The sequence below is a fragment of the Gobius niger genome (assembly GCF_951799975.1).
Source record: "Gobius niger genome assembly, chromosome: 2".
In the NCBI taxonomy this organism is placed as follows: domain Eukaryota; kingdom Metazoa; phylum Chordata; class Actinopteri; order Gobiiformes; family Gobiidae; genus Gobius; species Gobius niger.
In genome coordinates, this window is record NC_136853.1 from 32206067 (window position 1) to 32227858 (window position 21792).

Below are 21792 nucleotides of genomic sequence, written 5' to 3' on the forward strand. Positions count from 1 at the left end.
GCCTAATAATGCATTGGTTTATAGCGCTTTTCTGGACACTCTAAGACGCTTTACATTGCATTATTCATCCACTTCAAACTTGGTGGTGGTAAGCTACTATTGTAGCCACAGCTGCCCTGGGTAGACAGACAGAAGCGAGGCTGTCAACCTGCGCCACTGGCCCCTCCGACCACCATCAACCACACACTCTCACATAACATTCACACAGGCTTCCTGGTGTTCCCCAGCCGTCTCCCTCCAAGCATTAACCAGACCCTACCCTGCTTAGCTTCCGAGATCTGCCAATATGCTTAGCATTTGCATTAACATTTCGCACAGCCTGGTGTGTCTTATTAAGGACAAACTAAAAACTATTTCTCCCACACTGCCCATGTCCTGAGAGAGATCAATGGTCCCATAGGACTTGAGCACAGGGCTCTCCACACCGCAGAAACATGATCAAAACACCAGCACGAATTTACATCCTCTTTCTCTCATGTTTGGTCTTATCAAGTCAACTAAGCCGTTCTGGACAAAATAAATAAAATACTGTTGGTAAAATACAAAGGAATAATAATAAAATAAAAAAAAACCTCACTTCTACGTGTGAAAGTTCAGTATTGAGAGGGGTGAAATAAATCACCTATGTATTTAACATAGTCAAAATTCAGAGTGGGAAAAAATAAAACAGAACTAAATCCAATATGAATCCAATATGTTGATAAATAATATAGACAAAACATAGATATAGAATAACTGAATAAATAAATAAATGAACAAATAAGAGTATAATAAATAGATGTCAGTTAAAAGCCAAACTAAAAAGGTGGGTCTTGAGCCTGCTCTTAAAAATCTGAGCATTCACTGCAGCCCTGAGCTCGTCCGGCAGGCTGTTCCAGAGTCGAGGCCATAGTACTGGAAAGACGCCTCGCAGTGAGACCTTGGAGCTCCGTGGTGGCACAGGATCATGAGGTAAAAGCAGTTCTGAAAGATAAGAAGGCCCCAGACATTAAGACATTTCAAAACCATTGAAGGAACCTTAAACTCAATCCTGAAACACACGGGCAGCCAATGCAGTGATTTTAAAACCGGTGTGATCTGGTCCCGCCTCTTGGTCTTCGTCAGGACACGAGCTGCTGAATTTTGTAAAAGTTGTAAACCTGAGATACTCTTTTTGGAATGGGCAATACAGTAGACGATACGACTGATGATAAAGTATAAGAAAAAGTATTCATCATAAAATGCCCATAAGTAAAGTAAAAGTACCTAAAATGTGTACTTTTTATTTCATTACTTTCCACAACTGACGATCTGCAACTGCGGGAGTCAGGATTCAAACTGCCAACCTTTTAGATCGAAATCTATGAAAAACTGCTCTCCAGTCTATAAAGATGTGAAGGAATACCACGAAACCATATCAAAAACTCTCACATTGTTACTAATTAACCAGCTATGTGAATAAAATACACCATTTTAATTGCAAAGTTTTATCTGAAACCATTATAAACCATTTTGCCATATTGATTGTTTGTTTTTCATTTAAGACAGTCAGTAGTCTGTCCTCCTCAACTGCCCAGGATCTTTGGTGCATTTTGGTCCACTGCAAATTTTCCACAGGTTTAAACATGAATCAACTAAATAACCATGATTTTTACACACTGAATTTAGACAACTGTTGGAGTTGAAGAATTTAAAAATATTTAAAAGTAATGTTCATTATTGTACCTGAATTAAGTGGTCTACGTTCAGGGACCAAAAAAAATAAATAAAAAAATTCAGCAAACACTTCACAGACAATCTCAAGACACAAAATCTTTCATACCAAATGGAACATGAGAACCTGATAATACAGTCATAAAGCAAGGTGTAGTCACAGGCATTACAGGGCAACAAGGTCTTTTGTGTGACCTTACTTACAAGTTCATCCTAATGAGCGTGTACGTCAACTTCCATAGTGCAGGAAAGAATGTTGGGTTACAAATTTATTGAGCATGGTGTCACTGTATACAATTGACACACAATACAATTCCTGCAGAGCACTATCATTACTGGAGATGCTTTTACATCACTTTTAATTTCAAGTCCATCACACAGCCCTAATTACCGCACACTGAAACGTCTGTTTATATTTACCTTAAAGTTGTCATGTATAGTCTAGTCCTAAAAAGTATATAACTGTTCCCAAAGCATGCGCAGAAGAAGACGAGGCTTTAGAAAAACAAATTCCGGAAGCCACCGGTTGACAGATTTGTCTGCACATTTGGGTTTGATGGCTAAAACTGTGGCAGCTGTGGCCATGCTGTGGTTGCCACCGGTCCATGCCCAGAGACATTTGATGAAGGGCCATTTCTAGGTTAGAAAAACACAACACAGCAAGACAAATGCAACACCGGATATCCGAAACACTTTGAGGTTCATCAGGTCACATTTAGTTTGCGGTTTGTTGTGCCCCCAGTCATGATTTCTCACAGAAAGTTTTTTATGTTCATTATGGGCTACAGGCTAAATATATCCTGCATGGCCAACACACTTTCCACTTGATATAATTCAAATATATGTTTGTCTTTTAGACTCTATTCATAGGACATCACAGCAGAAAATGAAACTTTCACGACGCGTACATTGCCGTTCACATCTGACACTGAGTCACAGTGATGCTTAAAACTAGACACATTTTATTACAGAATAGGTAAACCACAATACATACAGACAGTTTGTAGCAATTTGGTTTGAGATATAGTTGAGAGATGTATGGTTTAAGATGTAAATAACAACATTGCAGTCCCTGTCTGCGGAACAGCCAAACAAGGAAGACAGCCTTAGACCAAGTGCCCCACACAAACTACTACTGTGAGAAGCTACAACACACATAATGATGGTATTCACATGGGTGGTTAAAAAGGAAACGGCCTCCTGACCACTTCCAAACAAACTGAAATTAAGACCATTGACGACATGACAACTGTCAAGCTGATGTGTAAATGGTGAGGAGGACGGAGATCTAAATTTAAATTTGTTCCAACAAAAATGCCATTTACAATGCATCTGGAACCATACACCTATCCAAGAGTGCTAGATCAGCAATTTATCAGAATTACAAACTGAATACACTGTTTACACTATTTTATACTTTTATATATTGCCTATTTGTGTCTTCAGGACAATGAATCAATGAATGTGTTAATTACATTTACTAAAATGTGACCAAAACTAGTCTAAGACATACAGGTTTTGGGAACAAACTAAATGGAGTTGTACATTCAAATGTATGTTTTGCCCAAATGTGGTGGTCACAATGAGAGTCAACACTGTACACATCAAATGCACCAGCTGTCGGTCACTATTCTTAAAGGTCCAGAGTTGTCTGGAACACAATGTAAACATCTATATGTGTGAGAGGAAGAGTAATGTTTTGACCATGTTTGCATGACTGTATTTGATATTTTAGTCACGGCAGTAGGCAGCGTTGTAGGAGTGGAGGAATGTGTGACCACAGGGCACTTCCTTGTCTGGAGTCAAAGACATGGACCATCACATCCTTGAACGTCTCCGGCAGGTCCTCTGTGTGACAAACCGCAACAGACAGCAGCCCACTCACAAACTGGAAAATGACAACCCTTGAGATAGAAGCTGCTCTCTTACAAATGTAGCAACAACAAAAAAACTTTACTTTTACAGCACTTCAGAGGCAAGTGATTGCTAACTCCATCAGTGTGGGCGATTGGGCGGCTAAGGACATGTCTCATTATGCCAATCTTCACTGTACCTTTGACGTGCAATAGTTTGAAGTGATGTAGTCTCACTGCCATCTAGCGGATCACTGCACTCACTGCTCGAGAAAAACACCCTCAACTACCAGCTGTAATAATTAGCCTCACTAACGTCGACACTGAATACACTGAATCTGAAATAACAAAGAGCAGAAGTAGCGCACATTCTTTCAACACAGAACAACAGAAAGTAAGTGCACAAGTGAGTTCATGGATTACCATATATATGTATTTATTTTCTCCCTTTGTATCAGTTTTATTGTGGTGCTTTTTTTCTTTAAATATGATTAATAACCTGACTGTAAGGCACACTTTAGCGCAAGGGAAGCGGCGTAACGACACACTTGAATGGTTTCGTCACTTCCGGTTCACGGTGGTTCAGGCGGGCTACTCGAAAAACAGATGATACATGTTCAGTTCGTCCTGAGGCTAAACTCTAAACTCATAGTTGCACAGTTTTTCAACAGTTAGCGATTCAACCGTTCATGAAAAGATAGCGTAATCAGCTGAGTAAGATTTTAGTAGACAAATGCCTTAACAGCTAACCTTGTGATAGCATACGATTACAGCTACATTGATGGAAGTCATGGACAGACCATCCAGGTATTTGGACCAGATAACCTTTTAAGCGGCTTCATTATCTTAACTTAATAACTCTGTTTGTTTTTATTGTCGCAGAAAGACAAAATCTGTGAATTACTGTGAGTCCAACAAGGAGTTTGATGATGATGGTGAGTGACTAGCCTTTGTTTTGGACTTGTCTAGCATAGTTCACATTCCCGAACTCTATTACTGCGGTGGGTGATCGAGGAGGATTTGGATGAGAACCTAACCTGTTTAAGTCTCAATGGTGAACAATGTTGTGCACATTGTAACATTGCTCCAGTTATCTGTGTGCTGTGTTTGTGCAGAGCTCCACGTCATGTATAATAATAACAATAAAAAAATAAAAAAGGTTCGGGAAATTCCACAGTTACCATGGAGATCCGCCGTCTTTGCAGCTGTTAGCATACATTTCCATTGACTTGACATGAGCTCAAAACCGTATAAAAGTGGAGAAAAAAGCCGCGGAACAACTCCATTAGCTGCTGAGTTACAGCTGGTAAATCCATATAACTCACTGTGGTGTCCAAGTATTTTAATGTGAACAATAACTCCAGTATTTGAACTTTTAAAATCTCCATTGGTTTACAATAGCTGCTAATCCCATAATGCTTAGCAATATGACATCACATTTTTTATATAAATATTTATTTCAAAACCGGTATGTTAAATATTAGGGTTTTTTCATGTTTTCATTTTCATGTTCGTTCCTTATTCTGAAATTGTTTGGCGTTTTGGTATGAGAAACGCAGTACAATTTATTTATTTATGTATTTATTGTGGTTGCTGTTCAGATGAGGATTTTGCAAAAGCTCCGCCTCGTAAAAAGTCAAAAGAAGCACTGAATAACAAGACATCAGTTACTTGTCAGGAGCCCAACTCACAATCTCTACCAAGTCAAAAGAGCAGGTATGTAAAAATGCTACATATTGAAATGTACTTGCATTAAAAACAGCCCATGAAATCTGTCATATAAAATGTTATAAACGATGCATGCTATTCTTCATTGTCAATCATCAAATCTGTATCAACAATTTTTTCCAGAAAACCTTTAGATATGAGGATTCACGAACGAGATCTTGAAGCGGCCATTTCTCTTTCATTGCTAAACCCATCAAGCAAAACGTCCGATCAGTCAACAACTTTTAAAGGTACATTATATTCAGTCATAAAAATTAACTCAAAATCATTAAATTACATGTAAATAAAAAGCACTCTTATATTTGTTTTCAGATGACGGGATGAGTGCAGTGGATGAAAACACAGAGCCATCTGTTCTGCATCTCTCCAATTGTAGTGTGGATGGCGTATGTCTAGGTACACCTATTCAAATGTTCCAATTATATGTAGGTCTTGTTTTAGTATATTGGTGAATGTTTGTTTTACAGGCCTGGACCAAATCACTTCAGACTCAAGACTGCCATCAAAAGAAAGGAAAGATGCTTCTTACGTTCAGAGAAACGAGCTCAAGACTCAAGATGATGATTATCAGCCCTGTGTAGCTTCAGGTTGCTGTTGTTTTAAGCCTTTAGTGATATTCAAAAGTGTGACGCAGATGTTTATTTTAATGATCTTTTTACAGACTCAGAAAGTGACAATGATTACAGTGAACATGAAAGTGAAGATGAGGAATTTACTGTTAAAAAGACAAGCAAAACAAAAAGGGAGCAAGTAACCAAGAATGGAAAAGCCAAACAAACTCCCTCTGGAAAAAAACAAAAAAAGCCTCAAAAGTCTAAATCAACAGGTTTGTATGTATGTTTGTATTTGAACTTTGATTTTATTTATTCCGTTTTAGTGACTAATTTCCCTTGCCCATTCCTCGTATCGGTGTGCCTCCTCCTTCATGCACTTGATGGCTGGCATAGGCATATTAAACAAGTGGGAAGTTTCTTCTAAATTATTCTTTTGGGGAGGGGTTATAATCGGCCACCTGTAAGAAAACTATCCGGATCCGTTTAACTTGTACTGTGCCCTCTCTTTCACAAACATATCCCATGTATTCTCAACCTTGTACCTTGCAATTCCTGTTGCCATCCCCCCCCAATCATATCTTGTTTTACCACAAACTTGTACACCTTTCCTTTATTTTCACTTTATTCATAGTACACATAATTGTTTCCAATGTGTGTGCCTCACAGTTGTTTCCACCCCAACAAGAACTCCTCTGACCACCAAGAACATATCGGAACCCACCAGATCTGTCTCTTTAAAAGTGTCTAAACCAGCAGTGTGTTTGAGTCCCGGTGTGAGCAGAGTACCCAAGTGGAACCCTCCAGGTCTGACTGAAGTGATCATAAGAATTATGACATTATATTTGTTTAATGCCTGTCTTGAGTTCTATTTCATCCCTCCTGACCGCCGGAGGCAGTGCTTTAAGCACTGAATTGTCTCCTTCGTGCATGCATCATTTGAGTAGTAATACCAACATCGTCGCACCTCTGACACCCCGGATGACCAATCAGTAGGCTATTTAGTTTTATGTCATCCAAGCCTCTGTTCCTTTTCTCTTCTAGCGTTCGGAATGGCATGTTCCGGGTTGCTTTGTTTTTCACTAGCTAGCGTTGTGTTTTTTCCTCGGCCCCATGGCTGACTAACAATAGAGATAGTAATGGCATTTTATTTTCACCTCTGCTGGTGTAGGTGCATAAGCGTACTCTTCCCCCAGCTTACAATGTTGACACTAACTTTTGTTATGCACCTGAAGTTGGCCGGTTCTGAAAGCCTTCTCAGACTTTGGATTCCGCAGTGTTTAAGCGCGGCATGGCTGGCATGGAGGAGCGCAAGCATTTGACAGTGTGTATTCAAATTTCTTCAGTTTTCATTTGCTAATGGTCTTCTTTGTGCAATGCAATCTTGAATGGAGTAACCTCAATTCGTTTTTGGATAATATGCTTTTGTCACATGGATGTTATGCCAACTATTTAATGCTAGTGGCCTGCAATGTTTCGCGTCTCGTGGTTCATATTGTGGTTCAGTGCCCAACTATGATGATTGCTGTGTAGCCTTATTGAGTCTACAGTTTTACTTGCCTCAGCGTTTGCACGCGTGTGCCCTTTCCCACCAATGACAAATTATAAGGTTGTCACAAGGTAGTTATAAGGCATTTGTTTATTAGTAATGGCTGCATGTTCGCCCCTTTTCCCCGATAGAGCTTTTTGCACAATTACCTTGTACTGTTGCTGGCTGAATGGTTGTTTGCTCAGTAGGCTACTACTAAGAGTTGTACAAGGTTTTTACTGTGTTGGTGTTAGCTGCTAGCGGTGTTTGCATGTGTCCGTGCTGGTGAAGGCAGTGTTTTCACCCCATCTCCCAGCTGCGGCCTGTATGCATTTCCACTGCATTGCTTCTACCTGTCTTAGCTTATGTTGGTTAAGGTTGCGTCAGCGCCCCATCTCCCTACTGTGGCCTACATGCATTACTGCTGTGAGGTGTCTGTGTTAGCTTTTGCTCATGTTTATGTTGGTGAAGGTTCTTTACAGTTTGTCATTTCCTTATGCAACATTGTGACATCAGTGTCTGTGTATGTCTTTGAGAGTTTTCGCACAGCTTTCAGACAATGATCAGCTGTTTTCGGTTGTGCACCATGTGGCTGAGGTCGGGAGCACCCGCCCACTGTTGCGTCGGCTGGTATTTATTTTTGGTCTTGGGTGTGTGGGTACGGTGTCCAGCTGTCTGCAGTCCTGGTGCGAGGTTGCCAACGTTAATTCTGCAGAGATGCTGCCCTGTGGTTTTGTGCCACCGTGGCACAAGGCAGTCCCTCCAAGATTTCTGCTTAAAACACTAAAACTGCACAAAAATAAAAGAGACTATGGGGAATAAGAAAATCATTACTTTAAATAGTTGTATCATCTTGTATCAAGCAGAACCATGTGCCACCTGTTTGTTTGGACTCATTGGCCAGTCCAATGCAGATTTTATTCTTTATGTGGGGAGTATGTTCCCAATGCCAGGGTGAATTTGTCTCATCTGGTTCGCTGTGGTCTCTTCTGCGCAGGCTAGTTCTCAGTGGCTTATGGTCTTTCACTCATCTAGAGTTTGAGTGATCGATTGGTGAGCTTTTGGGTCATCTGGCCTTTATGACGAAGCGTTTTTACTTGGACAGTGTACCGGTGTTGTTTTTCTAGCCACCACCCCATAGTTTTTCGGAATGTGCACCGTTCCATATAAGGGGAGTGTCCCGCTTCTTGGGCATCATGGCAGGGGTGTCAAACTCGTTTGGGTCACGGGCCGAAATTCAGCCCTCGTGGCAGGTCGCGGGCCATGTAAATTGTAAAGGACTGTGGCCTAATTAATAACAATGGCTTACAACTTATTGCACTTTATCAGCCTATTTCACAGGTTTTCAAATTGCCACATGAAGTCATTATTCATTCACTCAATGGTGGTAAGTTACTAATGTAGCCACAGCCTCCCTGGGACAGACTGACCATTTATCACATGGCTATAATAGGCTGTTTATTTCCTGATCTCTATATTATGTTAGTGCTATCTGCTGGACACTTGTGGAATTTTCCTTTTTTTAATTTAAGCCGCCCTCTAGTGGTTGGAGTGAGCATTCTGGTTATTTCTTTAAAAATTCATTACACATACTTTTCATTCAATTCATGCTCTACAAGGGGCCGGATTAAATGGGCCTTGTGTTTGACACATGTGCTTTGTGGGTGTGCATTCGCCTGGTTTTTACTGTGTCTGCGACAGTGTTTTGGTCACTGTGGTTAGTTATTGTCTTCTGAGTCCACTCAGTGAGTTCTGTACTCGGTATTCCTCGTGACTTTGCTAGTATTAGTCAAACAGTGCTTAAAGCACAGCCTCTGGTGGTCAGGAGGGATGAAATGGAACTAGAGTTACGTATGTTGCTACGGTTCTATGAATCCCGGATGACCACCAGAACTTGTCTGTCACTCAGAATCCTTGCGTTAACGTGAGAAGATTCTGTAGGAACAGAGACGTAGGTCTATATAGCCTCCTGATGGGTCATCGGGGGTCACAGGTGTGACGCAGTTGGTATTACTACTCGAACGACGCATGTGCGAAGGGGATCATTCACTGCGTAAAGCACCGCCTTTTTGCGGTCATTTGGGATTCATAGAACCGTAGTTTCATACGTAACTCTCGATTTATTGTCTCCACTTTTCACAGGCCAAATTGGTAAAAGTCCCTCTTCATCCAACAGTGCTACTGTGAGATCACCAGGTCAGGGGCTGCGTCTGGGACTTTCCCGTCTTGTTCGAGTAAAACCACTTCATTCCAGTGTTGTCCCCAGTCACTGATTATTTTCTTCTGTACATATTGTTTTTGCCCGTTTTCTATATGGACTGCCATTTACACACAATAGCATCTTCATGACACATGGTATGTAAATATATATCTCATTTCACCTAATTGCAGTACACACTATGCACCAAAATGTGTATCCTGTACATAATGTCTCGTAAAAGATATCTAGGATAGTGCTATAAGTTTTAACCGTGTCTTTCTTTTCTTTGTTGTTCTGTGCTGATCAACTTTTTTTTAAGGATCATTAATTGCCATTTAGAGAAAACATATTTGCATTATTATATACTGTAATTTTACTGTAAATTTACAGTAAATGTATGCATGTATGTAAAACCAGCAAATAAATATTACACATTACATGCTTCTGGACATTTTTTAACTACTAACATACTACTGCTATAAAAGCCTGATATGAGTTCATGAGAGCGTCTCTGGTTTTAATTGTCATTTCTGTCTGTATAATAATTTCTGACCAATGAGTTTATTCTGATCTGACATCTGATCTGTACAATAGACTATTGCGTCTCGGTGAATAATTTAGTTTTTTTCTTATTTGTTACTTTTGAAGAAACAATCCCACTCATTGTGACAGCTTACCCCACACTATGGCAATTTGTCGGGATTCAGTAGCCACGTGCGGCTTTTATCAGTCTGAGTCTGAATGTGCATCTTCAAAACTACGTTGTAAAGCATGTAGGACGGGACAGGACAAGATTTATTTTCACACATACCAGGATCGGGATAGGACAAACAGGATTTTTTTTTGTGGGAGTGGGACCTCCCCTTCCATATATAATTATACAGATATATGGACTGCAGAGTGTTCATGTGTGTGCATCATGCTCTCTGCTAGGGATGGGACGATAATGAAATTTGGGGTCAAGATTATCTTGGTCAAAATAATTGCGATTAACGATATTATGATATTCTAGAAAAAATAAAACTCTTTGGAACCAGGCTGTGCTAGGGAAGGTCAAAGGTGCTCATAAGAATACTGTTTACCAAGTGTCTTTTGGAGTCGCCCCTCGCCACCAGGGGTGGTACTACAGCAGTGTCCGCTCCCCGCCATGAAGACCATTGTGAAGCGTGCTTTTCATACACAAGTGCATCACACAGTGCTTTACATTTAAAAAAGACACAAAATATTCTCGCACGGTTAGACCTTCCCACCTTCCCAATATACACAGTTACCGCAATACACACACACCGACACCCCTACCCATTTCTCTACACTCACACACACAAAGACGTTTGTGTGCGTGTCGATCTCTTCAAATCGATCTCGGTAACAGTTTGTTGACCTGCACAGGTCTTCCAGGCCCCAGCCTAGACGTGCTACTACCTTTCACTCCACATCCAGGGCCCCGCCTACAGTTCAGTCTTGCCTCGGGCGCCAAATTGCTGCCTTCGAGTCTGGTGACAAGGAGAAACTGCGGACAGCTAGGGCCAACCTGTCCCGCATCATCAAAAAGGCCAAGAAGCAGTACACCAAAAAGATAACGGATCACTTCAGAGGCAGTAGAGACACTTGGAGTCTGTGGGAGGGAATAAAGACCATCACAGACTATAAACCTCCTCCACAAATTGTGACAGTGACACCACTCTGTTGAATGCTCTAAATGAATTCTTTGCTACGAGGCACTCAACAGAACCCCGGCACAAAAGTCAACACCCCCTCCAGAAGACCAGGTGCTGAAGCTATCTCCAGAGAGTGTGAGAAGATCTCTGAGCAGGATCAACGTACGCAAATCACCAGGTCCAGACAACAGACCAGGTCGTGTGCTGAAAGGTTGTGCTGATGAACTCACTGAAGTCTTCACAGACATTTTAACACATCTCTGCAGCAGGCTGTGGTCCCTGCGTGCCTCAAAACAACCACCGTCAATCCGGTGCCAAAGAAGTCACCACCCTCCTGTTTTAACGACTACCGCCCAGTAGCACTCACTCCAATTCTCATGAAGTGCTTGGAGCAGCTTGTCATGGGCCACATCAAGTCTGTGCTCCCTCCCACCTTGGACCCATACCAGTTTGCTTATCGGTCCAATCGCTCAACTGAAGATGCCATCTCCACTGCGCTTCATACAGCCTTCACTCACCTTGAAACAAAGGACTCCTACGTTAGAATGCTGTTTTTAGACTTTAGCTCAGCATTCAACACTATAATCCCACAGCAGCTAATACGCAAACTGCTTCACCTGAGGATCAACACATCACTGAGCAACTGGCTGCTGGACTTTCTGACGGGGAGACCACAGGCTGTACATGTTGGTGGCAAGTCCTCCAGAACCATCACACTGAACACGGGAGCTCCCCAAGGCTGTGTGCTGAGCCCCCTCCTGTTCACTCTGCTGACCCATGACTGCACTCCAAAGTACGACTCAAACCTCTCCGTAAGGTTTGCAGACGACACTACAGTGGTGGGTCTCATCAGCAATAGAGACAAGTCAAACTACAGGAGCGAGTTTTGAGGTGCACACAAAACAATCTCTCTCTAAATGTGGAGAAGACAAAAGAGATTGTGGACTTTCGAAGAACGCAGGTCCAGCATGCCCCTCTAACAATCAGTGGTGCTGCAGTGGAGAGGGTGACCAGCACTAAGTTCCTTGATGTGCAGAACCTCTCCTGGACCATGCACACTGCATCACTGGTCAAGAAAAGTAATCAGCGTCTCTACTTTCTCCGCAAGTTAAGAAGAGCCAGAGTCCCAGCCTCCGTTATGTGCAACCTCTACAGAGGGACTATAGAGAGCATCCTGACCAGCTCCATAACTTGTGCATGCTTCCAAGGACATCACATCGTCATCTAGGCTTTGTAGAAAGTAACAAAAAAATGTCCCAAAAAATAAAATCCATCCCTCATTCTTCTGGCATTTAGCCAATAGGAACCATTTAAACATTCTAATTCACCTAAAGAAAACCCTATTGGCTACAACTAAATCAATCCAATTGAAAGGGGCATTGATAATATTAGTCAAAAGATTAACATTGCAGAGATAGCCACTAAATTTTGTTTAGTGGCAAACAAAGACTATTTTTCACCTGTAGTCCCAGGACAGGAGTTGCTGTCTAAAAGAATATTTATATGTGCTGTAAAAAGAGCATGATGAGACCCTCTATGAATCACCAGAAGTGGCTCTTTGACAATGCGACCTCTGATGTAATGTAGTGGTTGTGACCACAATCCATGAGTAATAACATGTATTTTTAAAGGGTGCATCAGAATGTGTTGAAATTGGCTGTTGGTCGTGGTTCTTTCACTATTTGCGGTTTTGTCTACATTTGATGCAACAATGGAAATGCATGTGTAATAAGGTCTTTAGCTGATATGTCGTGATGAAGAAAGTACACTTGTGATAGGATGTATATTTGACAAATGTGTATCATATTGTGCTGTAAAAAGTCAGAGGGTGTGGTGAGGCCCATATATGATCACAAGTGGAATGACTCTTCAGTTAGTTGAGGTTTGGAAACAAGAAGCAGAATATGACATCTTGGCAAGTGATTATTATTAATTGAAATGGAATAAAATATCCAATTGTAACAGTTATGCTTTAATGTTGTGCTCTCATGTTGGAGTAAGGATTACACACAAAAGTAACAAAAGAAGCAGTGATTTAAATGTAGTTAATGAATAAATCAATTTAAGTTGCATTTGAAATATGAATAGCATTATGTCCTCTGCTTAAGACACGTCTTTGCTCTTTGTGAGATCACCCGCACCCACGGGCACACCATATTTATTTCACACTGATCATCAGTAATAAGTGGTCACATGATCAAATATAGGTCACAGGTATGGTACCACATATGGTAATAGTAAAATGATGTAGGGGCATTATTCGTACTGCTAACACTGACTATAACTTTTTTGTTATAGTCTGTTTACTTATTATTTAATGTTTATACTTTTGTCCCCACAAAGTCCTTGGTAGCCATTGTATATAAGATATCACTATTTACTATTTAATTGCTTTTCTTCACGTTTCCTGCCTATTTACCCACATTTAGTGTTTTTAAGAGCTGAATGTAACAAGTAAATTTCTCCATTGTGAGATCAAAAAAGGCTGTCTTATCTTATAACATAACACAATGAGAGCACACCTCAAGACTCCATTTTCTCATCTTTGTATTTTCTGAAAGAAAGTTCTATGTTTTGGATTCCTTTCAAATACCTCACAACATGCTTTACAGTTGTCCATTGTTCAGTAGTTGGTTTGGTGAAATACTGAGACAGTTTGTTCACTATGAAGCTTAAGTCTGGCCTTGTGCAGGTTGCCAGGTAGATTAAACTACCAACTGCCTCCCTGTATTTCCTCACATTATTCATTATTTCAGCATCATCACTAAGCTACCAACTCCCTCCCTGTATTTCCTCACATTATCCATTATTTCAGCATCATCACTGTAGTCAAGTACACGGGGTAGCTCTAGGCTGGAGACAGCAGACTGCTACTACCACTGGACGAGTACACAGAGACTGTGACCTCTTACATCCACTTTAATGAGGAGCGCATCATACCAACGTGCACCAGAGTTTGTTATAATAACGATAAGCTTTAGTTTACAAAGTCTGACAGCTGCGGGAGGAGAAAGAGGCGGCACACAGTGGCGATAGGAGCTGCTACAGGGAGGCAGATACCGTTTTAGTAGTGAAGTGGTAAATCCATTCAGTCCGTCTCCAACAGCAGTTCACCTTTAACGTCTCTGTCGCAGTGTGACGTGCCACGTGCTAGCCTGCTTTAAATCATCCACCACCAACCTTGTTCCCAAGAAGCCACAGATCACATGACTGTGCTGTGACTTGGCTGTAGGCTCCCATCTCTCGAGGACCTGTACACCTCCAGGACCCGGAGTCATGTAGGCTGGATCACAGCTGACCCTTCTCACCCTGGACACAGACTATTCACCCCTCTCCCCTCAGGTAAGAGGCTGGAGGTATCAAGAACAGTTTTTTTCTCCTCTGCCATCAGACTCATGAACAAAAAAAGACCCAATAACACTGTATCTAACTCATGAACGTTATAACCCGTTCCAGACATTAGCACTGCTCGATGCACTGTGGAAACAACACTTAATGCACCTGCATATCTGTTAATACATCCACGCTGTTGCTCTGTTGCTCTGTTGCTCAAATTGTTTTCTTTATCATATTTTACTTTTCTTTCATCCTGAACTTGGAATTGACATTTTCTTTCCCACATTTCATGACATCACAAGCAGCAACAATCAAATCTTCAACCCATATGATAATGTGAACTTTCTTGTAATTTTGCTGTAGACACAATGATCAGCTGGATTTTGTACAAACTGTATTTCAAATAATCATGCAACATTTCATTCCAGTTGCTCCCTGACCGTTTTAATTCGTACAAGGATTTCTTCAGTTCACATAGATCTCCCCCTGGAGTCCACCTGGGGTAAATTAAAATCATTGGATTTAATTTGGAAAGACACACATCTCTCTATAAGGTTCCACAGGTGTCGAGCAGAAACTAAGCCCTGAAATGAACTGTCAGTAGGCCTCCGAGACATGTTTGTATCGACCACCCACACCCACGGGCGCACCATTTATTTCACATGTGTTGCTCATCAGTAATCAGTGGTCACATGGCCAAATAAAGGTCCCAGTGGTAAAGCATAACAAAAGTGAAGAGTATGTTTTTTTGTTTTTCTTCTCCTTGAGTGAACAGTAGATTCATGGCCAGCACACTGAGATTGCAACAACCGAAGCAAAGTACATTTTCATGTGACATTCATGATACGCATAGTATCAAGTAAGAAGTAAGAAAAAGTTAGTGACATGCATGGAATTTTCAGGGACTAAGGACCACTATAGTGTTGTAGCCATAATAATGCACTAAAATAATGGACACTTAACTACAACAGGAGCTGTTCCTTTGTGTTGCTCCGCATGTACCGTAAAGTATGTCGTCATAGTGCACCACAAAACATTAGGTGGGGCGGGGTTGACTGCTGCTTCTGTTACTGGGGATAGCTTGACCGCAGTAACTTGTGTGGGCATCAAACAGCCACAATGAAGACACATGGGAGGGGTTTAAGCATGCAATCAGGAGAGGGGTGGAGTGAGCACCTGAGGTAAGGTAGGAACTTATTTACTCCTCTCATTCCCAGGATAAAACTAAAAGAGCAAGCAACATACGTGCAACATACACAGAAACACCATCATGAGGACTGGCTGGCTCAAAGGAATACTTTTCAGTCTTGCTGTAGTTTCTGGTCTTCTATACCTTTGGTCTGTCAAAACGGAGGTCCATAAACATGCAGTGAAGCCTCAAAGGCCTCACCAAAACAACTCTGTGAGTGGACATGGAATGCTCAGTATGGACAAGATGAACGCAGACGTCAACCGACTCTGTAAGTATGTTTGTGTAGTTTATTTGAGCAATTAACATTTTCTCCAGAGTTTCACAATCATACAGTAAATGGAAGCTCAAAGGGAGTAGACCGAAGCAAAAGCTGATAAGTGCCTACCCCTTGTTCATGTACATTACATTTGCAATTCATGATACTACAGTTATACATTACTTTTACATTTACATTAAATAAACAAAATACAATCCTTTCTGAGTATTTTATATCAGTTTCAGAACACAAATATATACCTGTATGTATTTAAGTTTTATCCTACTGTTGTTACAATTGTCCACATACAATCAGACTTTTGCAGCACTGGCAAACAAGGAGGTTTTACCTTTTCATATCATTAACACAGCTTGCTAATAAAAATAGTAATAAATGTAATTAGTAGTTATTGTTATTTATCATAACAATTGTCATTCTCGTCATTATCAGTGAATGTCCGATTTCATATTATAGTCATATTGGACTTTATATTGTGCCATCTTGCCACTTCCTTGTTGTCATTACTATCCACTATTTGTTATCGATATTAGATCAATGACATGTCCAATTTGCACACCCTATCTAGTGAGGTGGTGTTAAAAAGCCAGAGTGTATAGTGGCCTGTTGAGAGTGGGTGGAAGCCCCCAATCAAAGAGTCCCCACCCAGCTGCCCTGACTAGTTGACTTGGTGGATGATGTTTACCTCCTATACTGTGTGATGTGTTAAGTAATCCAAGCTACTGATACCTTTTTCATGCACAAATGTCAAAACAATACTTTTTCCAACAGTAAACCTTCTGAAAAAAATTGAAAAGAGCGCTCCAGCTGCAGAGGAAAACACTAAGGTGAAGAAACTAATCCTAAAATCACGACTTTTCGATAAGTGGGGAGGTGATCTGTCTGAAGAAGAGCAGGAAGAGGCAGAGAAGCTGTTTCAGAGTTATGGTTACAACGCTTTCCTCAGTGACCGGTTGCCACTAAACAGAGAAATACCCGACACCAGGCCTGCCAAGTGAGTGGTACACCAGGCTCATAGGGCCCCTAATACAATATATCATAGTACAGTGTACATTCATTCATTTCATTCAATCTTTATTAAGGACACAAGTGAGAACACATGATCCATATTTATGTTTATAAGAAAAATATTAAAATACTGTAGATAATTCCAGCAACAAAACAAGGTACCAGCATTTCTCTAGCTGCCACTCACATAAAGACACGAGCGCCAATGATTCCACATTTGTGACGCAAATCTCATGGAGCTGATCTCAGGACACACCAGAGTCCGTATAATGCTGTTCTGAGAGTTTCTCAGTCTACACACAAATTTAAAATAACAATGACGAAGTGCAGCAGGACATGGGTGTACTCCACAGTCAGCAAACCTCTGACTCGCACTACAGTGTCTGGGCATCTTTAACAGCAGCCTCATAGAGTCATTATTTGCAACTGTGAGCCTCTGCAAGCTGGACTTTTTAAAACTTCGCCACAGCTGTGCAGTGTATAGAGGAGAACAAAAAGCTTTAAACAGAGTAACTTTGACATCTACAGAACACATATAAAACTTCCTGATCAACATGTTGGATTGACCATACAGTTTACACACCTGCCTCTGCATGTCTCGGTCATCAGTAAGATCACTACAGATATAATGACCCAAATACTTCATCTCATCTGTGATGTTAAGAACACTGCCACACAGGGTGAACTCAGGGAATGTTAGAGACCTGTCATCCTTGGTTCTCACAATCATTATATAGCTTTTCATAGCGTTATATTTAATATCATTATCAAAGCCATATTGTGAACAGCCATTCAGGAGATGTTGAAGTCCTGCACTGTACGGTACCTGCACAACCAGGTCATCTGCATACATGAGGTGATTCATGACAGAGCCTCCTGCGACACCTCCAGTCTTACAGTTATTGAGTTGTACAGAAGCACTTTTGAAACAGAACTGGCCAAGGCTATGGGCCGATAGTTGTCCATACTGCTTGGTTTACCAGCTTTGTTTTTAATCACTGGGACAAGTAAAACAGATTAAAAAAGATTCTTTACAGATGTGCAGAGAAGAGGTACCCAGATGATCTGCCAAATATCAGCGTTGTGCTCATCTATCTAAACGAGGCCCTTTCCATTATTAAGAGGGCTATTCGCAGTATCATTGACAAGACACCATCCCGACTACTGAAGGAGATCATTTTAGTAGATGATCACAGTGACAATGGTAGGACAGTCTTTTTTTTTTTTTATGTTGGCATTGCTTGTACAATTGTCAGTATTCACACAGGCCTTCCAGAATCCAGCTATAATTTGCATAATTAAAATCTTTTTTTTTGTTTTTCTTTTAATTATTTTTTGTTGTTTGCAGAGGACTTGAAGACAGCCCTGGACGATTACATTAACTCCATAAATGATGCCAATCCAGGTTTGGTGAAGAAGGTCCGTCACTCAGAAAATCTGGGTCTTACTCAGGCCAGGCTTTCGGGATGGAGAGCAGCGGAGGGGGACGTGGTGGCCATTTTAGATGCTCATATCGAGGTGCATGTTCAATGGTGTGGTGTTATTTTTATTGTATTCCATCTTGTTTTGTTTTTTTTGTTTTACATGTTTTTTGTTCTGTCTGATTCACCTTGTACTGCCTGTGTGTATAGGGCAGAACCGCTGCTGGCTCGCATTAAAGAGGACAGGACTGTGATATTGTCACCAGTGTTTGATACAGTCAACTATGACGACCTCAGTGTAACTCCATATCTTCCAGCCTCTCATGCTTTTGACTGGGCCCTATGGTGCATGTACGAGTCTTTCAGGCCAGAGTGGTACGCTTGGAAAGACGAGTCCCAGCCAGGAAAGTACGTACACGTTCATATTTCATGCAGTAATTGAGGGTAAATCCTTTGAGCAGTGTATTTAAATATAGGCTTGCCATGCATCATTGGAAAGCTGAACCTCCAGCAAGCAAACTGATTTTAGCCATTGGATTTGGCAACACAAAGGGATTTTTCTGCTTTCTGATTGGACATGAGCTTGAGAATCAACACAATATACAAATATTTTTATTTATTTAACCTTTATTAAACCAGGAAAGTCCCATTGAGATTAAAAACCTCTTTTTCAAGGGAGTCCTAGACAAGAGGCAGCAAACAATACAGAATTACAATTACAATACACGTTATACACATTATGAAAAACAGTTACAATGTAAAAAGGTCGACTCAAGTGTTCTCAGTCTGGACTTAAAAGCATTCAATGAAATAAGCTCAGTTATTTTATTCTTTTTGCAACATGTTCCATGAAGAAGGAGCAGAGTGAACAAAAGGCCTTTTTCCCAGTTCTGTGCAGGCAAATGGAACAGTGAGCAACAAATGATCATTTGAACATAAACTGTAAGAGCCAACACTCCTCTGTGAGATTAAGTTACAGATGTAAGAGGGCAGAAGACCAGGCATGGCCTTATAAATAAAAGTATACCAATGACCCAACATAAACACGCTTTACATTATATAACATGTTTTAGTTGTGAATGAATAACTTTACAGTTGATTTGTTTTGTACATGTTAATCTCAAATCAGAGGACACAGGATTACGAATGTTGTTGTGCTGCGTTTAGTGCCAGAAGGTCACAGGTTCAATCCGGACTGGACAGGGTCTTTGTGTGGATGTTCTCCCTGTGCTCGTGCAGGTTTTTACTCCGGTTTTCACTGCCACTTATTGGCCTGAATGAATAATGTCCGTGCGTGAATTGAATGGTGAATTGAACTGTCGCCACAGATTCGCTCCTTTTTTTCTCCCTTTTGTTTAATGCTCTTCCTGCGTCTTTGGGTGACTTGTGAAAGGTGCTATAGAGGTTATGCGTGTGATGTCATAACATGGCGACGGCATGAATGGACAGTCTGCATGTTGTTCTTTGATCTGCCACTCAATTTGCAATGATGAATGTTGTATACCCTCTATACAGATAAGATTTTATTATTATTATTTATAGTATCCATACTTAGAAAAAGGTACAAAAGTATAAATAATATTGCTAGCAATTATAGCAGTTTTTTTTATAATTTGTAATTCCATAATGTTTATCAAACATTTTTTTTAAAATACACACACAGCAGCACAACTCTGGTTAAAAACAGTCTTGCTATTGTACATGATCACTATTGGTGAACCTTTTCCCCAGGAGCCCCTCAATCATGGGAATACTCGTAGCTGATCGCAAATTTTTTGGAGAGATTGGATCACTTGATGGAGGAATGAAAATTTATGGTGGCGAAAATGTGGAACTGGGAATTCGAGTAAGCACCTTAAATAATTTTGTTGTGTAGCCTGTAATAAATAATTGACTTTCACTGGTGTGTGACAGGTTTGGTCATGTGGAGGAAGCATTGAAGTTGTTCCTTGTTCTAAAATTGCCCACATTGAACGAGCAATGAAACCATATCTTCCGGACTTGAGTAAAACAATGAAGCGCAATGCCCTGAGAGTGGCTGAAGTGTGGATGGATGAGTATAAACATAATGTCAATGTTGCATGGAACCTGCCCATTGAGGTAAGCTGAGCTCTAGCACCGCACCTACTTAATACTGTCAAATGAGGAATGTTTTCAATAGTGCCCCTGGTTTACTTGTCCCAAAGAACCATGGGATAGACATTGGCGATGTCTCAGAGAGGAAGAAGCTGAGGGAGAGGATGAAATGCAAACCTTTCAAGTGGTATCTTGATAATGTTTATCCCATGTTGGACCCTCTGAGTGACCTTGTTGCTTATGGCTCAGTAAGTCAACATTACAATTATTAAAAGCGGTTGCCCAATATCATTAAGTGCCTCTTAAGTTTAACAACAGTGTGAAGTAACAACAGGGGCAGATATTATAAGACTTGTTCTTCTCCTCTGCTCCGTTTCTTTCATACTGTGTTGGCTTGGCGGTTTTATTGTGATTGTATGACATCACTTTTGAATGAAATAAATAAAAAAATGAAACAATTTTTTTTTACATTACACTCAAAACATATTTATTTTGAGTGTAATGCAGTACTATACACACACATATATATCTATTTGTACTCTCATATAATGCATGTTTTGCTCTTGAAAGCTCTCGAATGATCAGAGGCCTGATCTTTGCATTGATCAAGGCCCAACCCCAGGAAAAACACCCATTATCTACTCGTGTCATCACTGGCAACCTCAGGTCTGTTTATTTTATGTTTGTTCTACACATAGTACTTTGCATTATTGTTTTTAACTGCAGTACTTTCTTGACTTCAGCGATGCTATTATAACTTAAATGGGGAATTATACATTGGAGGAATTAAATCCCACAAGTACAATAGCAATCGCTGTCTGGTCGACCCAAACACTGGAGTTTACCCTAGGCTTTATGAGTGCAAACTGGCCAAGGACAAGCAGTTTCATATGTTGTGGGACTTCAAACAAGTAAATAAAAGTTTTTAAAAATAACATTTGAGGATTAAATAGTTTTAAGTTGCCCCTTTGTCAATGAATGTACTTTATTTGTAGGGAGGAGCCATCCAGAACAGGGCGACGAAGAGATGTGTGGAGCTTGATCAGGTCAGCAGTGGCCTCTACGTGTTGGTTGTTCAGAAGTGCAGTGGTCAGCGCTGGAACATCCAAAATGTTTTAGATGACACCTGGCTTACAAGAGACACTGAAGTACTTTAGCTTCACCTAAATATGTAAATTATGTACATTTTGGCACTTGTTCAAGGTGAGCACTGCTCTTTGTTTCAGCATCTCTGTTTTGTTTTTGACTTGTTTTTGTTTGTAACTCTAGTTTGAA

The 21792-nt window shown here is 40.6% G+C and overlaps 2 protein-coding genes across 2 annotated transcripts; both read left to right on the plus strand.

The window, feature by feature from the left end:
- Positions 1–4230: 4230 nt before the first annotated feature.
- rad51ap1 (RAD51 associated protein 1) lies at positions 4231–9671 on the plus strand. The gene is made up of 9 exons (XM_079551978.1): positions 4231–4352; positions 4428–4480; positions 5147–5261; positions 5397–5503; positions 5586–5669; positions 5741–5860; positions 5935–6099; positions 6494–6631; positions 9495–9671. The coding sequence occupies exons 1-9, from the start codon at positions 4327–4329 to the stop codon at positions 9623–9625; spliced, it is 939 nt and encodes a 312-aa protein (XP_079408104.1). The 5' UTR covers positions 4231–4326; the 3' UTR covers positions 9626–9671.
- Positions 9672–15816: 6145 nt separating this feature from the next.
- LOC306959350 (putative polypeptide N-acetylgalactosaminyltransferase 8) lies at positions 15817–21674 on the plus strand (the record flags this gene model as incomplete). The annotated part of the gene is made up of 11 exons (XM_079551438.1): positions 15817–16006; positions 16784–17006; positions 18058–18224; positions 18369–18557; positions 18657–18849; positions 20173–20287; positions 20356–20541; positions 20628–20765; positions 21088–21183; positions 21261–21428; positions 21513–21674. The coding sequence occupies 11 exons, from the start codon at positions 15817–15819 to the stop codon at positions 21672–21674; spliced, it is 1827 nt and encodes a 608-aa protein (XP_079407564.1).
- Positions 21675–21792: the final 118 nt, after the last annotated feature.